Source organism: Nyctibius grandis, chromosome 5, assembly GCF_013368605.1.
Source record: "Nyctibius grandis isolate bNycGra1 chromosome 5, bNycGra1.pri, whole genome shotgun sequence".
NCBI classification, from domain to species: Eukaryota; Metazoa; Chordata; class Aves; order Nyctibiiformes; family Nyctibiidae; genus Nyctibius; species Nyctibius grandis.
In genome coordinates, this window is record NC_090662.1 from 75,865,759 (window position 1) to 75,891,912 (window position 26,154).

The 26,154-nt window shown below is 44.0% G+C and overlaps 1 protein-coding gene across 1 annotated transcript; it reads right to left on the bottom strand.

The window, feature by feature from the left end:
• Positions 1-60: 60 nt before the first annotated feature.
• On the bottom strand, positions 61-26,154 carry YBX3 (Y-box binding protein 3). Its single transcript, XM_068402265.1, has 9 exons — positions 25,809-26,154; positions 21,942-22,005; positions 20,140-20,173; positions 15,493-15,582; positions 14,722-14,844; positions 8,119-8,213; positions 1,795-1,966; positions 1,039-1,139; positions 61-598 (listed from the first exon to the last, which is right to left on the bottom strand). The coding sequence occupies exons 1-8, from the start codon at positions 26,092-26,094 to the stop codon at positions 1,074-1,076; spliced, it is 930 nt and encodes a 309-aa protein (XP_068258366.1). The 5' UTR covers positions 26,095-26,154; the 3' UTR covers positions 61-598; positions 1,039-1,073.

The following is a 26,154-nucleotide window of genomic DNA, read 5'->3' on the forward strand; positions in this document are numbered from 1 at the left end:
ATGCTGAAGCAGCAAGAATTATTTTAAAGGTAAACATGAACAAACACACTAAAACTGATGTTTTTGGTAGTTGAAATCACTTTTATTTGTGAGGAACGTCACCCATGCTGCACAGTTTCAAACTGATCTTACCAAGGAAAGCGGAAGTTTCTCCTCCCCGTGTCCTGCAGTGAACAGGACTGGCACAGAAAAAAAAAAAACTCATCACACCTGGGAGGTTTAGCACCAGCATCCAATAAAAAAAGCATTTGATTTCAATTTCAGTTCTTTGGTTGGGTTTTTTTATCCCTTTTCAGTTTGATACCAAAAGAAAAATTGAAAAATTCAATACTAGTGAAACAGTGAAATTCTAAAAAAAAAAAAAAACCAAAACCCCACAGTTGCTGTTGAAACTGGGGAGGTTGCTCTTTCTGAATCTCGCTCTCTTTTTCTCTCTTCATGCATCTATCTTGCAGGCGTTCCCTGGATCTCAGCTGCTGGTAAATTGTTTTTTTCTTTTAAGTTCTGATGTTTCAAATCTTTGCTTTCGTCATCACTGTTGACAATTTATTGCTTGAATGTTTCTTTGGTGTTACTTTTGAGTTGTATCTTAGGACACCTGTTGAAGAGCCAAATTAAAAAAAAAATGCAGTTTAAGTTTCATTTTCCTGTTGAAGAGGTGGCATGTCAGGTGGAGATGGAGTTATCATAACACACAGGATAAGCATGACTGGCTTATTCTATCTGAAAGCTGAGAGGTACAGTATCTTCTTAAAGCAAAACATTACAAACTCATCAGCAGAGGCTATCGCTGTATGAACAGGACAGATCTTCCTGAAAATCAGACTGATAAAGCAAAATTTACTTTGTGACAAATACAGACACAGAGGAGAGAAAGAAGAGAAAGCAGCAAACAGTTCCTTGGTTTGCCTATACAGCGCACTCAGAAGTTATCACAAATACCTAGCCATAAATAAGGAGATGTGGCCAGAGTCCAAGTCCTAGAAGTACACACGATGCTGCTTCAGTTGGAGAACAGGAACTATCTATATTTCTTACCTGAGGGATGGCAAAGGTGCCTGGGGAGCCAGACATTACTCAGCACCACTCTTCTCAGCCACTGGAGCAGGATTTTCAGCAGGTGTTTCAGTCACCTTTGTCTGAAACACAATAAACCTTCATTATAGGCAACGACTGACCTCCAGACCCTTCCCTCTGTTCAGTGGTAGCACCAGCATAACCCAGGTTTTAAAATAATCAAGGAAGACTAATCCTCAGAAAATATTAACTATAGGAAATACACATAAGTTTAAGTATCACACAGCAGACTCTGTCAGGGGACCACCTCAAGTAGATGTATAATGAGAAGGTCTTTCCTCATCAAGGTAAAAATCTGTGTTTGCAAACAGTTCCCTGAAATAACCTGGTTCAAGCAGTTCAGGAAATTGATCTGGAGCTTTCAAATCCATCTCTCATATTACAGACAGACTGAAGGTTTGAGGAAGCTGGAACACACAGCTGTTTCTCTCCACTTCAAAAATATTTATTACAGTCTGACCCCCAATTAAGAACTACCCAGAAGCAATCCCTATTCCACTGCTGGTTCCATTTAAGACAAGCTGCTTGTTCTCAGAGAAGTTCCCAAGGAACAGGCAATGAAACCAGCTACCTTCAACCATCAGCACTTTGGACTTTAGCCAAACTCCTCCAGCACACCAACACCACACTTGTTAAAACTCCCACAGAACAGATGGTCTTGAACATTCACCACATCAAAACTCTGTCTCTGATGCATTTTGCCAGGAGCGTGCATACCTCTTTCCCATCCTGAGTTGGAGCACTGGGTGGACGAGGTCGACGCCGGTAGTTGTATGGGCGCCTATACCCACGGCGAAGCGGCTGCTGACTCATAGCATTGGCCTCATGATGGTTCTCTTTGTTTTCAGCCTCTCCAGACACCGGGGCAGGGCGTGGACGTGGGGGCCCTCTGAAGAGAGGGAGAAATGTGTTAAGTATGAGAAGCCCGAGGTTAAACTGCCCTAATTTTAGCCCAGTAAAAAGCTTTTTAACAAAGTACTATCTGTAACAATTCTGAATGCTAGCAAATCATTCCTTTGCAGTTTGGCTGGCATATAGTTGAAAGGGAAAGATGTTTCATTGGGTTAGGCAAGCAACCTGGGTGTCTCCACTGCTGAAGCTACATCAGCATATTCCGCTGTCTGTCCTACAATAAAGAGGTAGCACATTTGAATTGCTGGCTAGGAGAAGAAACAAGCCAGTAGTGGCCACACTGGCTGACTCTGCCAAGTTAGCTTTGGACTAGCTATATACCAGTCCAGCCCTCTTCCTAATTAATGGTGTGATCCCTGAGAATTGCAATTCCACCTGTAAACCACTGCTGGATCTTCCCTCTTTGTCTTGTATTGCCCCTCTTGACCATATAAGAAAGCATAGCATGTACCTCAGTCAGGCAAGTTGGACCTCATTAACACTAACATGTTAATGACACAGGGAGATCTCTGGGATTGGTTATTCAAAAGAAGACAGAGAGGCTTTTCATTTGGAACTACAACGTATGGTCACGTCTCAAATGTCTGGATACATGCCACAGTCTACAACTAAGGTCTGCAGCTTCCTCAAGGGGGGCAGCAGAGGATGGGGTGCTGATCTCCTCTCTCTGGTGACCAGCAATAGGACAGGAGGAAATGGAATGAAGCTGCGACAGGGGAAGTTCAGACTGGACATTAGGAAAAGGTTCTTCACCGAGAGGCTGGTTGCTCACTGGACCAGGCTCCCCAGGAAAGTGATCATGGCACCAAGCCTTCGGAGTTCAAGGAGTGTCTGGACAATGCTCTTAGTCATATGGTTTAGTTTTAGGTAGTCATGCAAGGAGCAAGGAGTTGGACTTGATCCTTACGAGTCCCTTCCAACTTGAGATATTCTAAGATTCTATAAGCTATCAAGTCCATGATCCTGAAAGTATGCAAGAGCATTTCATCCGATTTCCAGTATAAACAAAGTATGCTTATAAACTGCCAAAACACAGCTGAAAGTGATGACAAAGTCACTGCCTACTATCTAGTTCCCATTAGCTAGCTCAGCTAATCCACAGCTATCTAGTTCCAAAAGCCAATTTAGTTTTTCCAAAGGAATCTAACATAAAAGCACTAGTGTCACTGGATTTAGTGCACATAAATGCAAGCAATACCTACCTGTTAAACAGAAGCATTCTGCACTCATATAGCATATATAATACCTCTTACAGGAAAAATGCATCAGAAATGCATAAATTCCCACTAGCCATGGGAAAATCACCCAGCTTGTGATTCACCCACATGACATGCAAAAGCTCAGGTGCCTCATTGTACTTGTTGTGGTGCTATTCCTCACTGCCCAATACTAATGAAGACTTTCACAAATAAAATTCATTCAGCTCAGATCCCTACAAGTAGCAGCATCAGTATTATCCCAGTTCTCACAATCCTAGATAAGAGTCAACTTTAAACACAAACATTCACAGACAGAAAAGCAGAGAGCAGAGGTGGAAGGCTTGTGATTCTAGACCCAGCATCCAGAAAGGAGTTAAGTTTATTTTTCATGGAACAGGTAGTCATTACAATTAAGGACAATCTTCTTGTTGCTATGAAATTCAGTTTCTTATTGCTCTTGCACTATTATTTACCTCTTGCTGTTTGTTTTTGAACAAACACACATATAAAAGAGTAGGGATTACATCCATTTTATAGTTCATCTCTCTAAGTTCAATGTTAAGAGCTTGACCTCATAAGCTAGTTGATACAAAGACACGGACAAGATGAAGAGCAGCAAGTGAGTGAATGGCAGACTTACAATTCATCTCGAGAGCAGAATCTAAAATGCTTTATGAAGAACACCAGTGAAAGTAATCCAGTGTTTTATCTAACCTGTCACTCATTCTGCAAGATAAAACAAGTCACAAGAAGCCAAGAATCTGAATAAGCTTTTCCAACTTAAGGGAATTCAATTGAAAAAAAAAAAGTGAGGCACCCTCTCAAAAGGTATGATAGTCAGAGGCTGAGTATTTCACACTGGTATTTTTAACTGCACTGAATTCCTCAGCTATGGAATTGTTCCCTCAGTGTAGGGGCTGGAAGCAGGAGCGGTCATGTCAGAACTAAGGCTGGAAAATGAAGAAAACAACACTACACTGATCACTTTTAAGGGATGACTAACACAGATGACTCAGCAACTTACTCTGCATACCCCACTGGAAAGCATCAGTGTTCTTGTGAAATCCAAAGAATCTTTACTAAGAACCTAAGCATGGCCTACTGGGTCTTCAAGTATCCATTTATCCCAGGTCTAGGAATCCCTAGAGAAAAATGAGGACAAGGAAACCTACTTCCCAAATAGCCTCCTAGCCTCCAATTGTTTTCCACACTGGGGACTTCCCAAGCCAGATAGGCAAACTCTGTTTAGAGATATCACAATGGTGTTTTCTTCCAGCTTATCCGACAGCCTCCCCCAAGCTCATGCAAGCTTTTAACATCACCAACATCCCACGGCAAAAAGCTCCAACAATCTGCTGTATGCATAACAACCCGAGTCAGCAACCTGAACATGAGTCAGCAGTGCACCACTGAAGCAACAAAGGCAAACTGGATCCTGAGCTGCATCCACAGAGGCATTATTAGCAGAGAGACAGCAAGAGATGTGAACATCCGCTTATCAGTACTGTGTCCAGTTCTGGTCCCCACAATTCACAAGTGAGGCAGGCAGAGTGGATATGGTCTAAAGGAGGGTCATGATGAGCAAAGGGCTGCAAAACCTGCCCTATGAGGAACAACTGAGGGAGTTGGGTCTTTTCTCCCCAGAGAAGGGAAGGCTTAGTAGGGAACTTATCACAGTATTCCAGTACTTAAAGGGCAGCTACAAAGAAGACAGAGGTTCTCTCTTCACAAGGAGCCACACTGAGAAGACAAGGAGCAACAGATACAAGTTGCAACGGAGACATTTTGTCTTGATATAAGAAAGATTTACAGTGAGAACAATCATTTACTGGAATAACCTCCCCAGGAATGCGGTAGGATCCCCATCACTGAAGGTTTTCAGTATGTCATTGGACAGGCGCTAGATAATCTCATCTAGGCTCCCTTTCCCGCAAAAGGTTTGCCCAGATCATTTTTTGAGGTACCTTCCAAAACAACCCTCTCTTTGTGGGCTGTTCTATGGTGTTATGAGCCTCCTTTTGTTTTTCAGCACGTCTCTCGCTTCCTTCATTTGAAGGCTCCTCACAGAATCACAGAATCACAGAATCACAGAATCACAGAATCACAGAATCACAGAATCACAGAATCACAGAATGTTAGGGATTGGAAGGGACCTCGAAAGATCATCTAGTCCAATCCCCCTGCCGGAGCAGGATTGCCTAGACCATATCACACAGGAACGCGTCCAGGCGCGTTTTGAATGTCTCCAGAGAAGGAGACTCCACAACCTCTCTGGGCAGCCTGTTCCAGTGTTCGGTCACCCTCACCGTAAAGAAGTTTTTCCTCATATTTATGTGGAACCTCCTGTGTTCCAGCTTGTACCCATTGCCCCTTGTCCTGTCAAGGGATGTCACTGAGAAGAGCCTGGCTCCATCCTCATGACACTTGCCCTTTCCATATTTATAAACATTAATGAGGTCACCCCTCAGTCTCCTCTTCTCTAAGCTAAAGAGACCCAGCTCCCTCAGCCTCTCCTCATAAGGGAGGTGTTCCACCCCCTTAATCATCTTCGTGGCTCTGCGCTGGACTCTCTCTAGCAGTTCCCTGTCCTTCTTGAACTGAGGGGCCCAGAACTGGACACAATATTCCAGATGCGGCCTCACCAGGGCAGAGTAGAGGGGGAGGAGAACCTCTCTCGACCTGCTAACCACACCCCTTCTAATACACCCCAGGATGCCATTGGCCTTCTTGGCCACAAGGGCACACTGCTGGCTCATGGTCATTCTGCTGTCCACTACGACCCCCAGGTCCCTTTCCCCTACGCTGCTCTCCAACAGGTCTGTCCCCAACTTGTACTCATACATGGGGTTGTTCTTGCCCAGATGCAGGACTCTACACTTGTCCTTGTTATATTTCATTAAGTTTCTCCCCGCCCAACTCTCCAGCCTGTCCAGGTCTCTCTGAATGGCTGCGCAGCCTTCCGTTGGGTCAGCCACTCCTCCCAGTTTTGTGTCATCAGCGAACTTGCTGACAGTGCACTCTATTCCCTCATCCAAGTCATTAATGAATATATTGAATAGAACTGGTCCCAGTACCGACCCTTGAGGGACTCCGCTAGACACAGGCCTCCAACTGGACTCTGTCCCATTGACCACCACTCTCTGGCTTCTTTCCTTCAGCCAGTTCACAATCCACCTCACTACCTGATCATCCAGACCACACTTCCTCAGTTTAGCTGCGAGGATGCTGTGGGAGACCGTGTCAAACGCTTTACTGAAATCGAGATAGACCACATCCACAGCTTTACCATCATCTGTCCACCGGGTTACGTCCTCATAAAAGGCTATCAAGTTGGTTAAGCATGACTTCCCCTTGGTGAAGCCATGCTGAGTACCCCTAATGATCCCCCTATCCTTGATGTGCCTAGAGACAGCACCAAGGACAAGTTGTTCCATCACCTTTCCAGGGATGGAGGTGAGGCTGACCGGTCTATAGTTACCCGGGTCCTCCTTCTTGCCCTTTTTGAAGACTGGAGTGACATTCGCTTTCCTCCAGTCCTCAGGCACCTCTCCCGTTGTCCACGACTTAGCAAAGATGATGGAGAGTGGCCTAGCAATGACTTCCGCCAGCTCCCTCAGCACCCGTGGGTGCATCCCATCAGGGCCCATGGATTTATGGACGTCCAGATTGCTTAATTGGTCCCTGACCCAGCCCTCATCTACCAAGACAGATTCCTCCTCTATCCTGATGACTTCTGGGGCCGCAGGGGTCCGGGGCTCCTCAGGACAGCCTCCAGCAGTATAGACAGAGGCAAAAGGCGGCATTCAGTAACTCCGCCTTCTTTTTATCCTCTGTCTCCAGGGCCCCCACCTCATTCATCAGTGGGCCTACACTGCCTCTAGTGTTGGCTTTACCTGCAATGTATTATTTGCTTTACCTGCAATATACATTGCTTTACCTGCAATGTATATAAACTAAAGAATAGTTTATTCTTTTATCAGAAGAAAAAGAAAAAACAAGTTTCATCCATCCTTTCCATGCCACTTATTATTCTGAGGACCTCTATAATCTATCTTCATTTGTCTCCCAGCCTCAGTCCTCAGTCACTTCCACTCTTCACACATTTTTTCTCCTTTCAATCATTTTGATGAGTTTTATCTTATTATTCTGGAAGCTCTCCAGTCTCTTTAGCACCTCCTTTCTCCAAAAGTTCTATCAAGAGTAACTAATAATCCTGTTTTGTTACCTTCTCCCTTAGGAGCCCTCAAGGAACCTAAAATTTAAATCTTGACTGATGGCAATACCCTCCACTAGCACAGGATACTACAAGGTAACTATAACACTACCATATGATCTAATGGCCTGTAAGAGATAGGACACAGCTTCATTTTTTACTAAACAGTAGGCTTTCTTCTGTACCTACAAGTAGCACCAGTGCTTAAAACCAAGCCTGTGTGACACATAGGACTGAGCTGGATGCGCACAAGCTACAAACCCAGTGCTGAACTGCAAACTACTGTCTGCAGTCCACAATAAAGTTATAAAGCACACCCTGCCCCTGCAGATGGTGGGCCTAGATGTCCCAGATCAAGTGGGATTTGGATTCGGTATCCGTTCAGGAAAGCGTAAGAGTCCAGCTGGGAAGACATGGACCCTGCAACTCACTTCAATATGTTGCTCAATTGTGAGAAGCAACAGGATACAAAGAATTCTTCACCCTTTCTTGACTTACTCCTGGCTCTGAGCAATACATAAGCACGTTAAACAAATTCTACAGTTGTTTCCTTACTCCTGTGGCCCACTTTTCTCCTCCTAATTAAAACTGTTCTCACTGTCCCTTCCTTTTACATACACATTAATGCCAGGAAATACAGCTTCCTGCTCTTAATGAAGCCTGTGTACATCACAAAAGCATCCAAACGTAACGATGAGTGAAGGAAATAGCACAAACCTGCGATAGCGGGGACGATAGGTAGGATTCCTTTGGACTTGTTGCTGAAGTTGTCCTCCTTCTGTGACTCCATCCTTGATTTCTCCCTCACCACCCTACAACCAAAAGAAAACAGGAGACAAATATGAAGTGTTATCTTATTTCATGGGCAGTATATCAACTATAAAGCCCAATAATCTGAACACAAGTTCAAAAACAGTACATCAGTACAAAAACACCAGCATGTCAGGTAAAAAGAAGCAGACACTCAAAAGACTTTAATTTGAGCAAAGGCAAGAGTAGCACAGAACAAGAGCCAATAATGCTGCCTTTGTTCCTCACAGTAACAGACTAAGAAGCTACCTGACAATGCCTCCTCACTGTCTGCCAAGAAAGGCAGAGAACCTGACAGTTCTCTGATGCATATGAAAGTGCATTTCAAGACACAACACTGCATTGATCAGAATACTTCTGAACTTGGAAAGCTAACTGAAAGACATCACACTGAAACTTGCCAGAGACCACTTCTGGCTTCATTCTACACAAAGCCCCATTCCACAAAGAACTCCCACAACAACATCAAGAAATTTAAAGAGAGAAAAATTATACTACATCACACCCAGTACTCTTCTACACATTCAACATTTTCAGCCTTTCAGAGATGCAGTGGTTATCTTTCCCCTTTAGTTGTTAACTGATAAAGCTGTATTTCAGTTTGGGTTTTTTCCTAGTTTGTTGGGGTTTTTTTGTTTTGTTTTTTAAATGCCAACCATCAGTAATGTCTGCTTTATAAAAGTTACATTATTAACTGTTCCCATTACACTATTCTTCCCTTTAAAAGAAGGAATTTAACAAGAGATGGACTTCTGTTTCCAGATCTTCTGGATATGATCCAGCAGAAAACAAAACTATTGCTTCCTGACAGCCTTCAGTAGTCTACACTAAGGTCTCCTTCCAATTCCACACAGCTATTTTAACCACCACCATCATATTTTGCTCTAGTTTAACTTGCAGTCTCAGTTAACTGCACGGACAGTGAACTTCTCCTTAGCTAAGATAACATGATAATTAGTATCTAGAAAGGCTGGAGTGTTGTAGGTTGTAACAAGAAATCTTGGGGAATTAAATGAACCTCAGTAACCAACCTGGACAATTTTCTCCTCTAACCACAGTAAAATACCCTCCAAACACATTAATAGTTTCAAGCACTCTTTGTAGCTTTCCAATTTGCCAAAAAGCAGAGACATGGCCTAACAGCAACTGGAATATTTCACATGCTATACCAGCTATTCTTAACGATGTGACAGGGTCAGCTGCTGAGGTGAGTAGAGAGAAGTCAGAATTCTATTTAAAAAAACCCACAATCATAAATAATCTGTTATGTTCTCTCATGTATAAAACTGACCAGCTAACTAAATATCAACAGGAACTTCCACTGACTAAACAGATAGCAATAAGAGGTAGCATCTGATAGTAGTTGAGAAGTACTTGAGAGACTCAGAACCCAAAAAGAAAATTACACTTCTCAGTTTACCACAGCATTATACTACTTATATCTACCTTGCAATCCCAATCTGTCCTGTTTGTATCAAGATGCTTTGTATTACTTAACTTTTCCATTTGTTAGACCTCTGATGGGTGGTCAAAACTGTCTCAGACAGAAAGGCGAGAAATAGCACTGCCAGTATTGAGTGTGGCAATAGTGATTCAGAAGTCTTGGGATTTGCCTTTTGTGAAGCAAGGACCTAATGATGCTCCTGCTTTCACTCTCTTCCTCACATGAGGATGGGTAAAGCACAGAAACAAGAGAAGAGAGCAGCAAGGTGGGAAGGAAAGAAGAGAGGACACAAAACTAAAACAATCCTGAACATGTTCCAGCATAATCGCCATTTCTCTTCCCCAGTATCTCTGAGCAAGCACACGTGGAATCAGTGCTCAGTTCTAGCACTGCAGTGCCAGAAATATGGAACCATGAAGGCCTAGTAGCTCTTGTCTGCAGGACAATGTGCCAGAAGCTAACTAAGCATCAACCAGCCTAATTGTAGGGAGGGGCACATAATATTTTTCAATCAGCCAAAGCTCTCCTATAGCACTTGACAATCAGCATCACATTCACAGCTCTTTAAAATGCAGTGATGAATTAATGGCACAGCCCAAGCCCACTCCTCCCTGCAGAGGGCTGCATTGGAATCTCAGATAAAAGGCTCCATCTCCTGTAGTGATGGGCTAAACCTGATGAAGCATTACTCAAAACCAATGCAAACATTTTCCTATTCATCTTTAACTGAATGTTGCTATGTCAGTATTTTAAGTAGGTTTGGCTTAAACAATCAGTTGAAAACAGAGCAGCAAAGCAACAGAATTGCTTAGCCCAGAAGTCCTGATAATTTCCTGCACTTTCTATAGTGTCACAAAAATTCAATTAACACATTACATTAGTATCACTGTCCATTGATCTAGGTCTATTGGCCAGAAGTGAAGTATGACTCCTGAATAAAACAATTATGCTGTCAGAAGTCACTGAACAGATGTAATTTGACCAGAAAACAGAGCCTGAGCTTTGAGGTCTTGTTTTACTATCAGCATAGTTAAGTATATTAGATTCATTTATTAGGAAAGCTTCATTTGTACTCTTAAAAGCACCACACCATGTCTAGCACACACATGATCCTGTTCACTCAATCTCCTCCACAGGAACCTTCCAACTCAGCATAATACCGTCTAACAAAATATTAGGTCATCCTAAAGGCCAAATGAATGAAGCTGCCCTGCTGCACTCTACATTTTCCTCTGAAGAAGGCCAAAACAGGCAGGCAGCCTGTGATTCCCCATCAAGATCTCACACAGATTTCTCTAACCTTAAAGGTACAAAATTTTATTGCTGTCCCCCAAAGAAAAGTTTTGTAAACATTAACTGTAACTGCAATGAGCTTTTTACCCACCTGCTTACTCTAATTTCTCCTTCATTTGTTCTTACACCTCTTCAGATCAGTCTCTAGGCTTTTGTATAATACTAGCCATCTTTTCAGGTCTCCTCTCTACAAGAAATAGTGTCAGCCTATAAAACAGCTCTCAAACTATTTCGCTTATTTTCCAACTCACTGATGTAGAGGCTTCTTCTATTAGTAATGCACACAATATGTACATGAGGACATCATCGGTCCTCAAGGTTATTCCACAATTCATTGTCTGTTCTAACATTCTGACTACAGATCCATGCCATGTCTATGTTGTCACAGTTTAGTGAAGAGCACAGCCTATTTTCTATAGTGGATATAATTAAGAAATTTCTGATACAAACAAATACTCCTACTTCCCATAGAACTCTCCACGAAATCCAGACACAGTTCCACGAAATCCAGACACAGTTCCACTGGAGCTGGTTAAATAGCTCAGATTCCTCAAGGTTCTCTTCGCTCTTGAGGAATTCACATAACATGTTCAAAAACAGACCCAGTAAGTTACACACAAAGTACAGACACATTTGAGCTAGCACAGCAAACAAAGGATAGCATCTTTAGTTTGCCTAAAACCATGAAAGTGAGGAAGAAGAAATCAACTCTTGCTGCACTACAAGGTTGGACTGGAGTTGCTAACCACATCAATTAAAAGTTCTTGAAACCTAGAAGGCCACCCTGTCAAAAGCCACCTCAACAAATTAAACAATTTTTTTTCCCAGTAAATACAGGATTGGTGATGTTGTCAGCTGAGCTCTGGGAAAGCCTTTCACCTCTGCAGCCTAGTAAATCTTTTAAGCATAGCAGGCACAGGTACATGGAAACCTTTTCCTTCATGTGTGCAGCCAGAGTTGCCTGCAGCTGAGTAACACTCAGCCCAAGAGTGCCATACCATCAACAACTCAAACTTGTCTCAGAAATATTCTGCAGGACAGTTAGCTGGAAATGCTTCCTCAAGTAGAGAGGCACAACCTTTAATGCACCTGTTAATGGCACCATACAGAATAGCATATACATACTGCTGTGGCTCACAGACATTGCTACTTTTCTCCCCCCTTTACACACATGGGAATGGAAGGGGAAAGAGAAGGCCATGCTAAATGAAAAGGATATTAGAAAGAAGCATCTTTCTAGATGCAGTAGACATGCAGTTTCAATGTGAAGAACAGGTTAACTGATGCAAGTGAAAAATTTCCAGAAGGAAATACTGACAGCTTCAGATGAGGATTCACTCTACTCTCAACTGATCTATCAAGGCAAGCACACAGGGGATGACAAGACTATCTAGACAAGTTTGAGTGGTTTCACTGACCTACACTAGGACAACTTCAGTGACAGTCCCTGCAAAGACCTCCTTAATGGAGCTTTGACTTGTTCAGGCAACTAATAGGTGAGTGGGCAAGCAGGCCCAGCAGAACTGGTTGCACCTCAAACTAGCACAGAACACAAGAAAGGTCCACTGCAACATGCAGAAAGTTGAGCAGACATAGCAGAATGTCAACTTCAGCTGCACAAGGAACTCCTGTGTTCAAACATGAAAAGGAAATATCACTTAAACAACTCTTACACATCTGCGTCTATGAGACCACACAGAATACATTCGAGAGTGCTGAAGGAGCTGGCCAATGTCACTGCCTGGTCAGTATCATCTTCGAAAGGTCACAGCAACCATGGAGTTTTACCTTGTTACCTGTTAGAGTGGCATGCTAAGGAAATGGTACTATAAGGTCTTCATCATCCTTGAATGAAACAGAATTTACTCTTAATTTTAACAGATGATACCAAATCTAGAGGGGCAGTCAGTGCATTGATGGGAAGGCCTGACATTCAGAGGATACTCAACAAGCTAAAGAGAAGGACCAACAAACCTCATGAACAATGGGAAACAATGAACACCCGGGTTAGTTTCCTTTTGTAAATTGTCATTTCCAAGTTTTGAAGGCTGTAATTCTTCCACAGTCAATGATCCCAGAGAAAGAGCAGTATGGTTTAGGTTATAAAATGAGAGATTACTTCATAGGACATCAGTCACACAACAGCTAAGGTCTGGTACCCACACCAAATCAGTCTGGGGACTCAGATATAAGCAAGCCAAAGGAAAACAGCGTGATATCACAATTTGTTCCCCTTGTGTACATCTTCAAGTACCAGCATCCAAGCGTGTTATAGTGTCATATGCAAGTCAGATTTTTAGCTGGGTGAGTTTGCATTAGACATCCAAGAGAACATGTCCCAGCATGAGTACCCCAAGACTGAATGTTGCCCACATCCTAGACAGGTCTCACATTATCACTCTTCAGGCAGAAAGAAAGAGCTGCTTTCCATACTCAGCAGTACACAGGGTTGTCTAAGCCTTGATATGTCTGCTCATTTAAAATCTGAAGCAGCTCCAAGACAACACCAATACCAACTAAAGCATTCACTCCCAATAAAGACAGTTGAGGGAGATTTTAATCTCAGAGCAAAAGGAAACAGAATCGATACTGGAATGTAGCTGGCTGATGAGCTAACAGATAAGACTGGAAATATCAAAAAGCTGAATAAAACCAAGCATCCTAGTTCTTTGCTACTTGACATGAAAGCTGAAGCTGCAAACAGTATCACCACAAAAAACAAAGACATACTCAGTAACAAGCCATCAGTTACCAGCACCAACTTCCAGCCATCTCCAAGGGACTCAGAAAGAACACCTTTCATATATTTAAGGCTCAGTGGTGTCCAGCAGCATTAAAGAAAAGACCTCATGATAGCTAGTACAAACACCTAGGCTTTAATGAAGGATTTGACAACACTTGTTCTGTTTGCTCCTGTGCTGTCAACTCTGTAGAACAAGATGAGAAGAGAGTTATGGTGCTTGGGTAGAGACTTCCACCAGGGCTCTCATACTGGATTGTTCACACATTCCTGCAAGCGATGATGACAGACTCAACTATTAAAGAAAAGATTGTCAAGCCTGGAGTATGTTCTGGCTTGTTGGATTGTTCCAGGCACCAATTTAGCACAAGCATGATGTGGATAGGAGTAGTAACTGCTAGAACCACAGCTGTGTACCTCACTTCTTCTGAAAAAACTTGCAGGGAAGCTGCTTAGGAAGGCTTGCAGATGTTATGAACAGTGGAGCATAGCTAGTTTAAAGAGAAAAATGCATTACCTTTACACTGAACTGCTGTAGGCAGAGGTCTATGAGGGCATGATACACAGAGGTTTCAACTAGTTGGTCAAACTACTACCATGCCATGGAAAAGTGAAACTTCTAAACAAATCCTGTTTTCCAAGTAACCCTTCCAAGTTATGGTTATACTACTTAGAGTAGTATAAATACTTCCCCTTGCTTCAGGTAAAGGGCCATGGTGAACCACTTCAGTGTCTCACTCCTTTGTGTTTACTCTTCAAACAAACAGATACCTTAATATCCAAAGAGATGCTTTTAACACATTCTAGAAAGACATGCTAAGGAAGGGCCTACAGGACACCCAATAATAGAATATGACTATCAACATCAATGATGTGCTGGAGGAACTCAGAACATTACTGAAGAACACTCACAACTTAGTTCAGCATTGACAGTTTACTACATGCCAGTACCAAACCTGTAGTTGCCTCTCATGAGAGGGTCAGAAGACTGCTAAGCAGGTAGGATGACCACCACTAAAGAAATTAAACTCACACTTCGAGGAGGTCCACGGCGTCGGCCAAAATAGCCACGTCGATAGCGGCGCCGGTCTGCAGCATAGCGGCTGCCTTCTACAGGGACTCCATCTGGACCAGTGACATTAGCTGCTTCTGCACCCTAGAAGGCCAAAAGAAAGTAAGCCAGGGTGGTGTGAGAAAAGAACATCCAGCTATAAGGAAAAGGGGAAGGGAGAAGATGAAACAGGAAAGAGGCTTGTCTGCATCAGTTCCAAACTACAGATTCCTTCCTCCCAAGTAGTGCAAAAGTAGGTCTGTTATTCTCAACCCCGTAACATAAAAGAGTTATGATCATGAGTTAAGATCCACTTTAGCCAGACAGTTCAGAGAAAAAGGAAGTAGTAACTGATTAAAAAAAAAAATCTCAGGGGACAGGGGAAATCAACAAATGTTTGAGAAAGTAGAAGCACAAAGAACTTGAAGGTTCTTACAGTTATGAAGCTACCAGACTCCAAGACAAGTTCTTCAGGGTAATATATGCATCAGTTAATACTTATTGGGCAGACTGCAAGCTTCAAATGCTCTATTAAGTAAAAATTACAGATTCTAGGAGCACCAGGACATAGTTAAAGTAGAATTTTGATACATATCTAGAAACGCTTCAGAATGAAGCCTTTAAAAAAACAGCCCCAGTGATTAACACATTAGGCAAAACCATCAGATACACAGCTTAAGGCTCTGTGTTACTCCCCACTACAGTGATGTTAACTCTGTTGGATCACATCCCTAAGTCTCCATGATCTCTCACCTTCTCTCCCTCGACCACATCGAATTCTACAGTCTCTCCATCACCAACACTGCGCAGATATTTCCGCGGGTTGTTTTTCTTTATTGCCGTCTTTAAAGAAAGAAGATACAGAAAAATATATTAGTTTATCTTACTCATTATCTTACACATGTGTAGCCCTGTAGATGAGAGAAGTACAGTGTTACTCTGCTACAACCTCAACTCTACGCACCAGATCAGTCACCACACCAAGATATTTCAAGTACATACATGTCTCTTATTCCACAGGCCCTCCAATACTCAGTCAAGGTTTACTCCTTTCTCAATACTTACGAGTTTACAAATCAGTTGTTGCCCCTCTGTCAAGCCTACTAAATATCCAGATCATTACATATTTCTGCATGAACAGAGTTCACACTGAGTGATCTCCTGCAAGCTGTACCAAGGCAGCTCCATCAGCAAGCGTGACCCATGCCTTCACTGTCATTAGAAGACCTGTAGATAATCTACAGGGAACTTAAGGCCAGGAGCATTTTTGTAGAAGATGGCATTAACTATAAGGCATCATGGCAACTCACAGTAACTATAAAAGAATTACTATAACTCTGGTGTAACATAAATAAGCATTTTACCTAAGGGAGACCCCCAAAAATTAGGTGAGTCTCTAAAGAACACAGGAACAGTACTAGAACAATCACAGTCTTAGTCATCTCCTAGATAGAAACCCCAAAATACTATTAACAACATGGCTTTGGATCAAAATCTGTTGAAAACCTCCTCAGACTCACAGGAACACTCAAACCTCCTGGAGCAATTTTCAGCATGTCAACTACAGATGTCTTTCACTCTGTGGAGTATTTCTAGGATTACACAGAAGGCAGTTAGCAAGACAAGCCTACTATCTGTTCATTAGGTAAGGGTTCAAACTGGAAGAGGCTGGGGGAGAAAAAACCCCAAACAAAACTAAAACACACACATTGTACAAGCTAACCTAGTAGCCAGCTTTTTACTGAAGTTTTCTTAGATGATTAAAGACCAATTCAGTTTAAGTTTCCTGATATGGGCATCTTTTGATAGCATGAAGGAGGCAGGTGCAAATCCAGTAGATAGAAGCACACACAGAAATACAGGGCACAAATCTCGCTTAAGAAATGGGATGCAGAAACAGAAGAGACAGTTGCTGAATCTGCCTGCAGTTCACAAAAAAACAGGTAGAATGAAGATCAGCTGAGTTGTCTGTGCGTGGCAACCATATTCATTCAGTCAACAATAGGCCAAAAATATTTCCCACTGAAGGAAAAGTTCTGATCAGTTTAAAGTTGAGCTTGACCAGTTTAGGAAAAGTATTCTCATTGTTGCTGATCATAGTCCCCTTTGTGTTTCAGGCAATAGGCCAGCATGTTCTTTTAGCCCTACATCTAGCCACACCTTTCCCTGTACCCTGCAGCGTCCCCGAATAGCTTCAGGAAGAATGCAAGAGTGTACATATTATTGCTGCCAAAGCAAAAACAACCCAAGAGCTGTTTTTCTGATACAAGAAGAGAACGAGCTTCTCAAGTGAATTCTTTTGGGAATTACTTTACAAAACAGAGACTCCCACCATCAGCTGAGACAGCTTTGTTTGCTTTCTGGTGACCTATTAGTGTAACTGCCTTATTTCTAAAATCAGCTGGAAGTGCTAGCTTTTCCATAAGTGTTATATACTAATACTAAAATCTTTATCTTTACTGCAAATTAAGGGTTTAATTCTTTCACCACCACTTGTACTGAGACAACTGACTCAAACTCATAAGACTTGTGCTCTGCATACAATGGAGATGTCAACAAGCTGTATTTCAAACTCCTTCCCCTTCCTTGTTAAGTGCAGAGGAAGGAAGAACTACCAGATTTCTTTTCAGCAGGGGCTGTACTTAAAATTAATCAAGCTCCTCAAACATCCTCCAAGAATGGTAATGGAGGAGAAATTCAACAGGATTCCACATGTTTTGTTCCAGCGTTATGGACAGAAACTTCAAAATTCAGATTTGCAATTGAAAAACCTGCCAATAGGAGATAGAGGCTGACACAGAGTAGGCTGAGGTTTGTTTATAATATAAAGGCAACCAGGAACAATTTTGAGTAATTCAGAGCAGAAACTATACGGCTTTATTACTTAGTACTTCAGCTGCAAGTAAACATTGCTGAAATAAGCCTCTAACAAGCCTAAGCTCCAGGCTTGGTGAAGAGACTTTTACTCTGTATATCCAGAGGGGGGAAGAGAGCACTATTCTCCCTGTCACTGTTCACCAGCATCCTGCAGGCTTCAGCTTCTTTAATTCAAAAGACAAATGCTTTGTGTTAACACAGACAGCACTCAACAATTAAGACAGAGCCTTTCCTTTCCCAAGGGGACAGCAGTCAACAGACAGCTATAAGAGTCTTCAGAGCTAGTTCAGTATTTTGTTTGGATGAGTTCTTTCCATATCCTCATGGTATCACCACATCACATGCACATCCAGCATTGTCACAGCAATAGCCAAAATTTGTTACACCAGTCACTGGTGCACGTACCCCAGGCTCTGCACAACAAATACAATCCAGTGAAGAAAAAGACTTGTGCAGCAGCAGCAGCAGAGATCAACTCCTCACTGCTTGTTGATTCAAACTATGCCTAATTAAATGGGACTTCTCTGGCTCCTGACACTTTTACAGGTGTTAAATTGCAAGACCCTCCTCCCCCCAGACACACTCCCCCCCCACGAAGGCAGATTGATGCCTGCTGCTCACACCGCCTCCAACTGACACAGTGCCCTAAACAGCACCTTGCAGCAAACCAACCAGACGCGGATGCAAGCAAGTCGAAGCAGGTGAAGAATTGCCCTTCCCCAAAACACTGCCTGGGTCCCCCGCAAGACAACGGGTTAATTCAAAGCAAGCCATGCATGCCCTAAAGAGAAAAGCATTTTAATCTGTACTAGGTTTATAAATAGCACCCAATAGCCAGACACTGAGCATTAACCCCCATTCCAATCATGAGATCAGCCTGTTCCCTCCCTGCTGCGGATCATGCCAGGCAGGCAGGGAAGAGGCTGTATCTATTCAACTAGGTCAGCCTTATTCTGAAGGGATTAGGTGTGTAATCCAGCCCCTCCCCGGACTGCCATGGGGAGGAGGGGCACAACCTGCACTAACTGGGGGGAGGGAGCTCGCAGCAGGATGTTTGCTTACGCCATGGATTTGCCTCCCTTGCAGGACAGGCCCCACACGCTGGCCCTGCCGAGTCCAGCGCTCAGGCAGGACCTCTGGCCAGAAAGCCCAAAGCTCCAGGAGCAAGCATGTTCCACCTACAGGAACAGCTTGAAATGGAACTCCTGAGGAACATTCAGCTGCAGCCAACCCAGGCCAGAGCTGGAAGCATCTACTCTGCCATGCACAGCCCACCAAGAGGGTTAATCGGATGCAAGCTTGCACGTGATGTATTTCTGAAGCGCCAAGCCAGTTTTGCTCAGGGCTCACTCAGAGGATTTCAGCCACCGGAGATGGGAAATAAGTTGTGTCCCATCCCTCCATTCCCCTACCCCCCCCGTTTACATTTAGGTGAATAACCTTCTCCACAGGTGAAGGAGACAAAAAAAGCACAGATAACACTAGCTTGCTGTGGGCCTTCACCCTCTGGGTCTCCACAGTCAGCCTTCCCAACATGAATCAGTGTTATTCTGCTTATCTCTGTCACCAGTACAACAACCATTTTCCAGGATATCTTCTCACAAGGCTCAAGGAGATCTTGTCTTCAAGGGAGTTTTGCAGTGCTGCCTAGTTTCCTGGTTACATTTTATGCAAATACTGCCACTTACGCCACAGAGAAAGCTCATGCTTTTAAGGATCATACGGACCTGTGGACATTTCATATGGGACAAGCTCCAGAGGCAGTATTTCATTTTCTGGTGAAAATGATGTAAAAGTCTCAGATGATGCAAAAGCAGATCTAAGCCAACTAATCAGTTTATGTTAGCACAGAGACAGCATCCTCTGTCTTCCCACTAGTTGCCTGCGACCTGAGAGTTGCCAGTATAAACTTAGAACAGCCTACTGACAGTTCAAGGAAAGTTAGCCAATGACAAGACTCTGGGCAACCTCTCTCTGCCTCGGCACACTTGGCATACAGCCTTCCTCCTCTTCTTCCTAAGAGTAGCTGCCTCATGTAGCAACAGCTGATGGCAACCCAGGCTGGTCAAGAGCCAGACTAGATCACTTTCTCTCCAATACCAGCAAGGGCAGACATGCAAACAAAGAGGGCTGGAAGAAACACAATATGCAAGGAGCATGAGGAAGTAGGGGGGAAGGACAGACAACAAGTAGCAAGGTATTTACAGAACAGGAGTCCTCTCCCCAGGGGAGGAACAAAACAAAAACACCAAAAAAACCCCAAAAAACACTTGGTGTTCAAATCAGAGCAGACAAAAGAAAGCATGAAGGGTTATAATACCTACTCCTTCAGTTATAGCTCCAGAGAGAAGGAAAACATACCCTAATAGTCCTCCCTGAAAATTTCAACATACACATCCATTCAAGGTATTTGCAGTAAATATTCTAAGGAGAAGCCAGGACAAGGTTAGGTGGCTGGTTCAATAAGTTGCATTAGAAACCTATCATAGTGCACATCTCTAAGTACAATTACTGCTGTCTTACCTGATGAACAAACACATCTTCTTTGGTATCATTTCTGTGAAAAGAAAGTGAGAAATCATAATGAGTTTTGACTAAGAGACTTAAATAGAAATCCCTGACTTCACAAGTGAAACCCTTCCCCCAGCCTGTAGTACATCCCCTGGATTCCATACATTCTGTGTAAGTCTATGCTACCAAGACCCTGCTCTGAATTTCCAGGGTCATATGCTTAACAACATATGCCCACCCTTCAGAAGAGTGGGGGGACAGGGGGAGGTTCCCTGTAATCTTCTGGCAAACATTCAATATTTTGTTTTGACATGGGGCAGAGTTAATAACTGGACTGCTTGCCTTTCACTATTCCACCCCAACTCCCCCCCCCCCTCACCCCCCCAAAAAAAAAAAACTTCCACAGGGGCTGCAACCTGAGCTGTTATCTCAGAGGTCAAGTGAGACTACCAACAGGACTGGTCACAGCTGTTAACAGGGCTCTCCTTTCAGTGAAACTCAAAGCAACCATGCACAAGAGGTGTTAGGAGAGTCCATTGGAGGGGGACCCAGACATGAACGTGAGGCCGCCTGGATTAGGCCAGCCAGTGCAGGCTTCCACATGCAAAACATGAAGACAGGTCTGAGACCTTGATTCTGTGTTCCCATACAAAGAAACAACCTAGTCCCTGCTGTCTGTTCACTCAATTCCTTCTCTGAAGAGGGAAGAGGTGGGTCAAAGAGTTTGTGAAGATAATGCATAATCCAAAACTTGTTGCAATGGACTACAGTAATAGTAAACTTCAGTTTAGCAAGAAAGCTAACAAGTTACTACACCATATCCAGCTGAAGGCTATCACATCAACTGCTATGAAAGACTTGAAGAGTACTTCCTAATTCAAGCTTTTCTTCTAAGCTTACATAACACTAGATAGGAGTCTCCAGAGACAGGGATCAATACTGTACCAGAACTGGCTTCACATCCATGAAACAGGAGCCTTCTCTCCGTTTCTACAGTGTCCAGCTTACCCAAATCTGCCTGCTGTGTAACAGTTCAAGGACTTGCACAACTAAATAACTTGCCAGACATGTCTTTTGCAAGAGAAGTGTTCACCATGGAGAAGCTTCATTTTCCATAAAGCACATGACATTTAAGCCCCTCAACCCCACCAATATTACAGCCTTAAAAGCTAGAGTTTCCTCCAGTAACTTGGAAGCATGGGTCTTGTGTCCCTATGGTTGGAGTGTGATCAGTATCACTTGCAGCTATTTGGTTTATCAACCCCATTCAGAGGTTTGTTCATGTTCAGAGGAGAAGAAAAAAAGAAAGATATATAGAGAGAATTTCTGTGAACCCAGGCCTGGAATATCTTCAGTTAGATGATATTGGAGAATCGCAATGTGTATTTAGAGCAGGTATTTTGACCAATCAATTAACACTTGAATTTTTATCCAGAAGTATTTCGTCTCATCCTCCAACTTTACCCCCACCTTCAAAAAAAAAGCCAGGCAGTCATGAAAGAACATACAGCTAATTAAAAGTAATATAGGTAAACATGAGAAACAAGTAACAGATGAAGTTTGTTGTGAGTTTCACCCTGTTTTCTCCTCATACACACAACCTTCGATGGAGGGCAGAGGAAAAAAAAAAAAAAAAAAGAAAGAGTCCCCTGAGACGATATCAGTTTGTTGAATGCCTGGCCAAATCTGGCTGTCAGCTGCATGAACTTCTAGTCAGGTCCTCAGGTCTCTGTTGCAATTACTAATACATGGCATATTGTCTGTACCATGAGCCTTAGTACAGTATAAATATGACTATCATAATTTAAACATACCTGTTGATAAAGCCATATCCATTTCTGACATTGAACCACTTGACTGTGCCAAGAACTTTGGTGGCTGAAAAGAAAAAGTTAAAGTTACTCTAAAACATAAGGAAGTAAAGAATGTTACAAAAATACTATTATACCTGCAGATGAAGTCACAACCAGACCTGTTCTGTTCCCTTAACACTCAAAGTGTTACCTTCAACTCCACTTCAGTTTATACTAAGGCAGTAGCAGGAAGCAGTGCTTTAACTTGCTGTTCTTCAGCCAGAAGTTCACCACCCAGCATCTAGAATGAAGTCCAGCTCTATTTTCAGAATTGGCCATCCATCCTTCTCTTTTTTTTTTTCCCCCACTCATCCCAGGAATGGGCAGTGAAGCTGAAAATCCCACTGCCATTCATCATTTCTCTTTAGCTTAGTAGCTAGACATGAAACACAGATGAAGAAAGCTGTTTAAAAGCCCCCTCTTTCACTCAGATTTACCCTTCCTTTCTTCCTTGGAGACCAGAACTGGCCAAGGAAGTAGTATCAAGCACCATGCAACTCTTTCAAGTGGAGAGAGAGCACACCCTTATTTTGGACAAGCTCTTTCTTGCACTGTCAAGATCACTCCCACCAAACGAGACACCATAAGATGCTATTCTTTTTATATTCCTGCTTCTAGAGATCTTCTATAATTTATCAGCTACAAACTGACCAACTTTATGTCCAAGGCTTCTAGGATCAAGACAAGCTCCTGTCTCGCACAACACCGAAACAAGTATCTATCTTAGAAGACACACTGCAGTGTCTTATAGGATCTGGCAAAACCTGTTCCTCCAACCTATAGGAACGTGTGGGAGGAACTCAACAGTGATGGAGGTAGTTCAACCTCTCCTTCCCTCTCAGCAACTGGGTGGAGACCACAAACTTATACTTTTCAAATCTGTAGGAAAGGGAGAATTTTGGGCTCTAAACTGTAATAGATGTTACTTATTACATAGCATGACCACAACTATCTAAGCAATCTACATGGTACTTATTTGAAAAGAGCCTAGTTGGCTACAGATGACTGCTTGTTAAAAACCTTACATATGTTTGGGGGGTGGGGGGAAACCCAAGAGGCAACTAAAAGGAAAACAGTCAAGAGACAATCTCCAGTTCAGAAGTCCAAGACAGTCTGCTAGAGGCAACAACACACTGCAAATCGTCACCTTCATCTGCTCTACACCCGTGTTCTTCCCTAACCATCCACTAAGAGATGATGGAGCTAGACAGACCCTTGGTCTCACACAGTCTTGCCATTTTTATATGCCCCTCTGACAGACAAAAAGAGCAACCTTTTCCTCCTCCCCCTGACACAGAACTAAAGCAGGAATGTTTGCGGATAGCAGTATTGTAGTACTGTTGATGTTACTGAAACTAATAACAGGCCATTTCCCACTGCACTTTTAGAAGTGAAGATTTTGGTCGTCTTTAATACAATTTTGTAGCAGAAAATGTTCATATTGAGAAGCAGCAAAACAATGTTAAGACTGAGACAGTTATTAGAGAAAAGGGCTCTATGTCATACAGTACCCATTCCCAAGACTTCTTGTTTACAGATATAAAACCCCAAAGTTTCACTGCCTAGCACTGATTCAGTAACAGCCTTCAGCATCAACATTTCTAGCTGTGCGTTTAGGTTTAGTTTCACAGGGACATCACTAGGCACAGACACTTACTGCTACCACAAAGGCACTGGCTACATGCAAGATATCACTCCAGTAAGAAAAGTTAACAGGGGAAGACAGCACAAAAACAGGTGCCAACAGCACATGCAGATTTTAGCCTGCTTTAAGAAACAAGGCTAATACCCCCGATTCCCCCACCATCATCCTTTCCCTCTCCCACAAACTAGCTATTGAATCTGTTGGCCTATTTCAATCAGATTAGGAAGAGGGTGAGAAGCCTAGGAAGCCTGACAAAAACCCTCAGAGGAGTCAGAAAGCTGGTGGAAGGAGAGGCAGTCAAAACTCACGCTACACAGCCAGCTGGCTGCTGATAAATGCAAGTTCCCACACACACAGCTTCAGAGCAACATTGCTTCTTTTGCACAAGGTGCCAGAGACCAGGGGCAAGTCTCCAATATATTCCCAAAGACAGTGTACTGGGGAAGTATCATTCCCTACCCACACATATTTTACAGTCCCCCCCATGGTAATGCTTAGAGGGGAAGAATGTCAGACACAACAGCATTACACTGAACATCCCCATGGCCATAGTGCAGCCATTGTTAAGCCTGAGCTGTCACAGTGGGGAGATCAGGCAAGGAGGAGGACAAGCCCAGAGGAAACCATAGCCAGTTTTACTGACAAAGTCAGAGATGGCAGTTGATGTGATGATGCCTATCCCAGGAGCAAGTGAAAGCCTACATAATTCTGCAAGGTGCTGTACTCTGATACTATCAGAGGAAACAATCACCAGCTACTCCTACTCATGCCAAAATAGCCTTTTCATTAGTTTTAACAAGGAAAGCCAAAGCTTCCTGTGACCAAGAGAGAAGAGAAAAATCGACTAACCTTTATCCTTATTCCTAGAAGTCAGAAATTTGGATGCCCTGGGCAAGCGTCACACCTTGCTTCTAATGGGATCTTTGTAAGAGGAGACTTAAGCAAACATAATTGAAGACCACTAACAGGGACATCTGAGGTGGACTTGAACACAAGTCCATTTTCAATTATCAATGATCATTTTCCTCACAACTCCAGCTAAAAAGCATGCCTAACAATAAGGCCAGTGTGCTAAACCATCATCACCATGGTGGTTTTCTTTTTCCTGCTAGACCAGGAAAGGCACTTGTGCCTTCACTTTCCTCCCCACCCCTCTCCAAGCAATAGCAAGAGGTGAACAAGAAAAACGTTACCAAGAACAAAGCAAGCCACGTTAAGGCAAGAAGCAGCCAGACATACATGGATGTGCCTGGACTAATTACTGACAAATCAGATAACAGAACAGGGGAAAACCACATAAACTGCACGTCCAATTTCTGTTTTGCTCGAATCCTTCCTACCTCAGCTCCAGAGAAACCCTTTAGCTGGCTCTGCTATCTGCTGTGGTAAGACCTCAGCCTTTCCCTTCAGAAGAGAAGATGCTGTCTTTCCTCAGTGAACTTCGGGACTCAGCACTAAGTAGTCAGCCTCAGCTTTGCCTTACTGACCTCTTGAAGTTAGGCATTTACAAACACCAGATCCCTATTTCCACTGCAGACTGAAGTCTCGCCCTTTGCAACAGGTTGATCCTGTTTAATCACAATAAAGAAACGCCAGCTATGCACTGGGCTTAAGCACAGAGATGGCAACTTGGCACTTTGCTTGCCTCTTTACTGATGAAGTAAAAAACCAAAAAACAAAAAACAACCCCACACAAACCACTAATCCTAGAGGCATAACTAAAGCAGGTTTGTTTTTTGTTTTTTTTTTTAACAGATAGAGAAGTTATAAGACCTTAAGATTAAGGGGGGGCACGCTGGGTTTACCAGCAACCCCTTCCAAGGGGAGATGGCCCTGCAGGGCACGGGGCCAAAAGCCCCTCAACATGGCTGCACCTCACTATCCCCGCCCGGCCCCGGGCGCTTCTCCGGGGCCGGGCGGGGCAGTGGACGCCGCCGCCGCGCACAGGTGCTCCCGCCCAACTCCGAGTTGGTGTCCCGGCCAAGCGCCGCTCGGCTCCCCCCGGCCGGAGAAGGAGGAGGCACAGCCACCTCCCCCGAGCGCAGCCTGACTCATAGCCGCGGCGGGGGGGTGAAGCCGGGCTAGGCCCCGGGCGGCGGCCATGTGCTGCCCCCGCCCCGCTCCCCGCTCCCGCCGCAGGTGTCCCGGTCCCGGGGAAGTTGGGAGCGGGGCCCGGCACTCACCCAGCACTTTCTTCTCCGTCTCGGCCGCAGCTGTTGTGGTGGTGGCGGCGGCGGCAGCAGCAGCAGCAGCAGCAGCAGCAGCACCGGGAGCCGCCTCACCAACAGCCGCGCCCGGTGCGGCGGCGCTGACGGGGCTCTTGGGCTTGGCGTCCGGGGCGGCGGGCGCTGGTGGCGCGGCGACTCCGGCGGGGGCAGCAGCGGCGGCGGTCGTGGCGGCGGTCGTAGCGGTGGTGGTGGCCGTGGTGGGCGCCGGGCTGGCGGTGCTGGTCTCCGCCGCCTCGCTCATGGTGCCTGGCGTAAGGGAGGGCGGGCGGGTGCGCGGCGCTCGGCGGCGGGTGTCCCTCGG

Coding starts and splice junctions, on each gene's coding strand:
- YBX3 (XM_068402265.1), bottom strand. CDS start 26,094: ATGAGCGAGGCGGCGGAGACCAGCACCGCCAGCCCGGCGCCCACCACG. Junction 1,967..8,118: donor TATCGTCCCCGCTATCGCAG/GTTTGTGCTATT, acceptor CCCTCTCTTCAG/AGGGCCCCCACGTCCACGCC. Junction 1,140..1,794: donor CAACTCAGGATGGGAAAGAG/GTATGCACGCTC, acceptor ATTGTGTTTCAG/ACAAAGGTGACTGAAACACC.